The sequence below is a fragment of the Stegastes partitus genome, unplaced genomic scaffold (genome assembly GCF_000690725.1).
Source record: "Stegastes partitus isolate 25-593 unplaced genomic scaffold, Stegastes_partitus-1.0.2 Scaffold1321, whole genome shotgun sequence".
In the NCBI taxonomy this organism is placed as follows: Eukaryota; Metazoa; Chordata; class Actinopteri; family Pomacentridae; genus Stegastes; species Stegastes partitus.
Window position 1 is genome coordinate 78,516 of NW_007579052.1, and position 2,217 is coordinate 80,732.

General features: G+C 37.8%; 1 protein-coding gene across 1 annotated transcript in view; it reads right to left on the minus strand.

Moving 5' to 3' along the window:
- Positions 1-770: 770 nt before the first annotated feature.
- The window catches only part of fam49bb (family with sequence similarity 49 member Bb), a 40,324-nt gene continuing 38,877 nt past the window's right edge, over positions 771-2,217 (minus strand). The window contains exon 12 of the mRNA XM_008298484.1: positions 771-1,754. Within this exon, the coding sequence (XP_008296706.1) occupies positions 1,691-1,754 (64 nt within the window). The 3' untranslated portion in view covers positions 771-1,690. The remainder of the gene's footprint in view (positions 1,755-2,217) is intronic.

The following is a 2,217-nucleotide window of genomic DNA, read 5'->3' on the forward strand; positions in this document are numbered from 1 at the left end:
TCATGAGCTGTAACCAACGTTGTGCATATCAAACTCTACCTATGACAGGTGGACACCATTGGTCAGGCAGAAACTGTAGCTGTGACCGAGCTTCAAGCGAGCGAATGTTGGACTAGCGTTCGTCAGGTGGCCAAAACGTGATATGATTTTTTTGCTGTGTCGCTGCTGGTTGTGTGAGTAAGCACATTTTTGCTGATAAGCTCGCTGAGTTGACTTAAAAGGTGCCGTTACGAGTTGAACTACTTTTTCTAAGTGGCTTTCTCAACACTGCTGAAAGGTGATGATGCATCACTTGTGTGCAGAAGTTGCTTCTGATGTCTTCAAGCAGCCAAAAGAGTAAACTGTTGTAGGTTTAAGTTAAACGATAGCTAAAAACAACCAGCAACAGCAAAAAAAAAAAAAAAAGTCATGCTTTCAAAAGTTCAAGAAAATTATGCCTAAAGGGGGAAAAGAATAAGTTCTTATAAGGTAGAATGATTTACTGTTCTATAATGAATATTGATGCATTAATGTGTACGACTGTATTAAATTTAAAATTTAATATACATCTTAATAACTGAGTTGGATTTTATTATCTTTTTGCGTCCACACTTTATGCTAAGCTAATTGCTGCTGGCTGTAGTGTCACATTTGAGAAACCCTTTCAACAGGGACTGATCTACTCATCTGAACTTTGCATAAGTTCATAAGTTCAAGTCAGTTATTTCAAAATTACTATCACAATTTTAGGCATTCATTCACATTTCACAGAAAAAAAAAAAACTCCTCCATTCGTGTCATTGTGGTATTTTAATCGTTGCAACCGATCTGACATATTTTCTCTGCGTGTTTTGTGGTCAACCTTCTGTATAATTTTCACATGAGAAAACAACCTTTAAAGCTTCCTCTCTGCCATCAGGAGACGACGATAAGAGATAACAGATCAAAGCCCACGACGTGAGTTGTAGAAAACAAGAGTTCTCCGTTTAATTTCTCCAGCCACAACTTACTGTTCATTTACAGTACAGACTCCCAATTTTAATTTTGATTTCTGAAACACATCACAGTTTAAAGTTTTCAAATGAAAAATACAACACAACTATGAAAAAGAGACATATGCACAAATTAAAACCTATAAAAAATATAAAAACAGTACTCTTAAATCTCATTTCGACAAGTACCATTTCAATAACGAAACATTGAATAATGCACAACAGAGCAGACAAATTAACCATTAGTTTTGTTTTTCTTTTTAAATAGAAGGAAAAGACATCATTTCATCATGCAGAGGATGTAATTAAATAACGAATCAAACAAAAATAATATATACTTCTCTATATATCTCTCTCTTTTAAAATTTTCAAGTCAAAGCACTCCCGTCCCTTATATAGGGAAAAACAAGACATGTTTAAAAACACCGGAAGATCCACAATGCTTTCATTAGCTGCCATTGTCGCATGGCCTTTCATCGAAAACATTACATCTCAGCAACATCTTTTTGGCACGAAAAAGACGTTCATAATGGCAGTAGCATTTTGCATTTAAAAAAAAAAAAAAGAAATGGGCGGAGCTGTAGCTCTTTTTCCATAAACAAAACAAAACAAACAAAACAAAAGCAAAAAAACAAAAAAGAAAAGAAAACATTCTGTGCAGCGACATCAGTCAGGAGAGTAAAGTGGTGTCTCCCCACAGCAGTCGTAGCAGCTCAGTCCTACTGCAGCATGCTCTTGATAGCCTTGTTGGTTGAGTCATCGTTCAGATGTTTGGTTGTGTACCTGCAGGCAAGAAAAAAAAAACACATCAGTATCAAAAGGATTACCAGCAAAATGTGCTTAAAACTTCACAGTTAAAGTCCTTGTTCAGCTGAAAATTGTCTCCTGTAGCTGATACTAATATAGCTTTATCTACTTTATATACAGTTTTGTGCACAGGATTTTATTCTAGTGGTTCCCAATCTAGGCTGCAAGGTGGATCGGTGGTTAGCACCGTCGCCTCACAGCTAGAAGGTCGCCGGTTAGCATCCCGGTGAGGACACCCAGGATCTTTCTGCCTGAAGTTTGCATGTTCTCCCCGTGCAGCGAGGGTTCTTTCCGGGTTCTCTGGCTTCCTCCCACAGTCCAAAAACATGCTGAGGTTAATTGGTGATTCTAAATTGTTCGTAGGTGTGAATGTGAGTGTGCTTGGTTGTCTGTCTCTAAGTGTAGCCCTGTGATAGACTGGTGACCTGTCCAGGGTGTC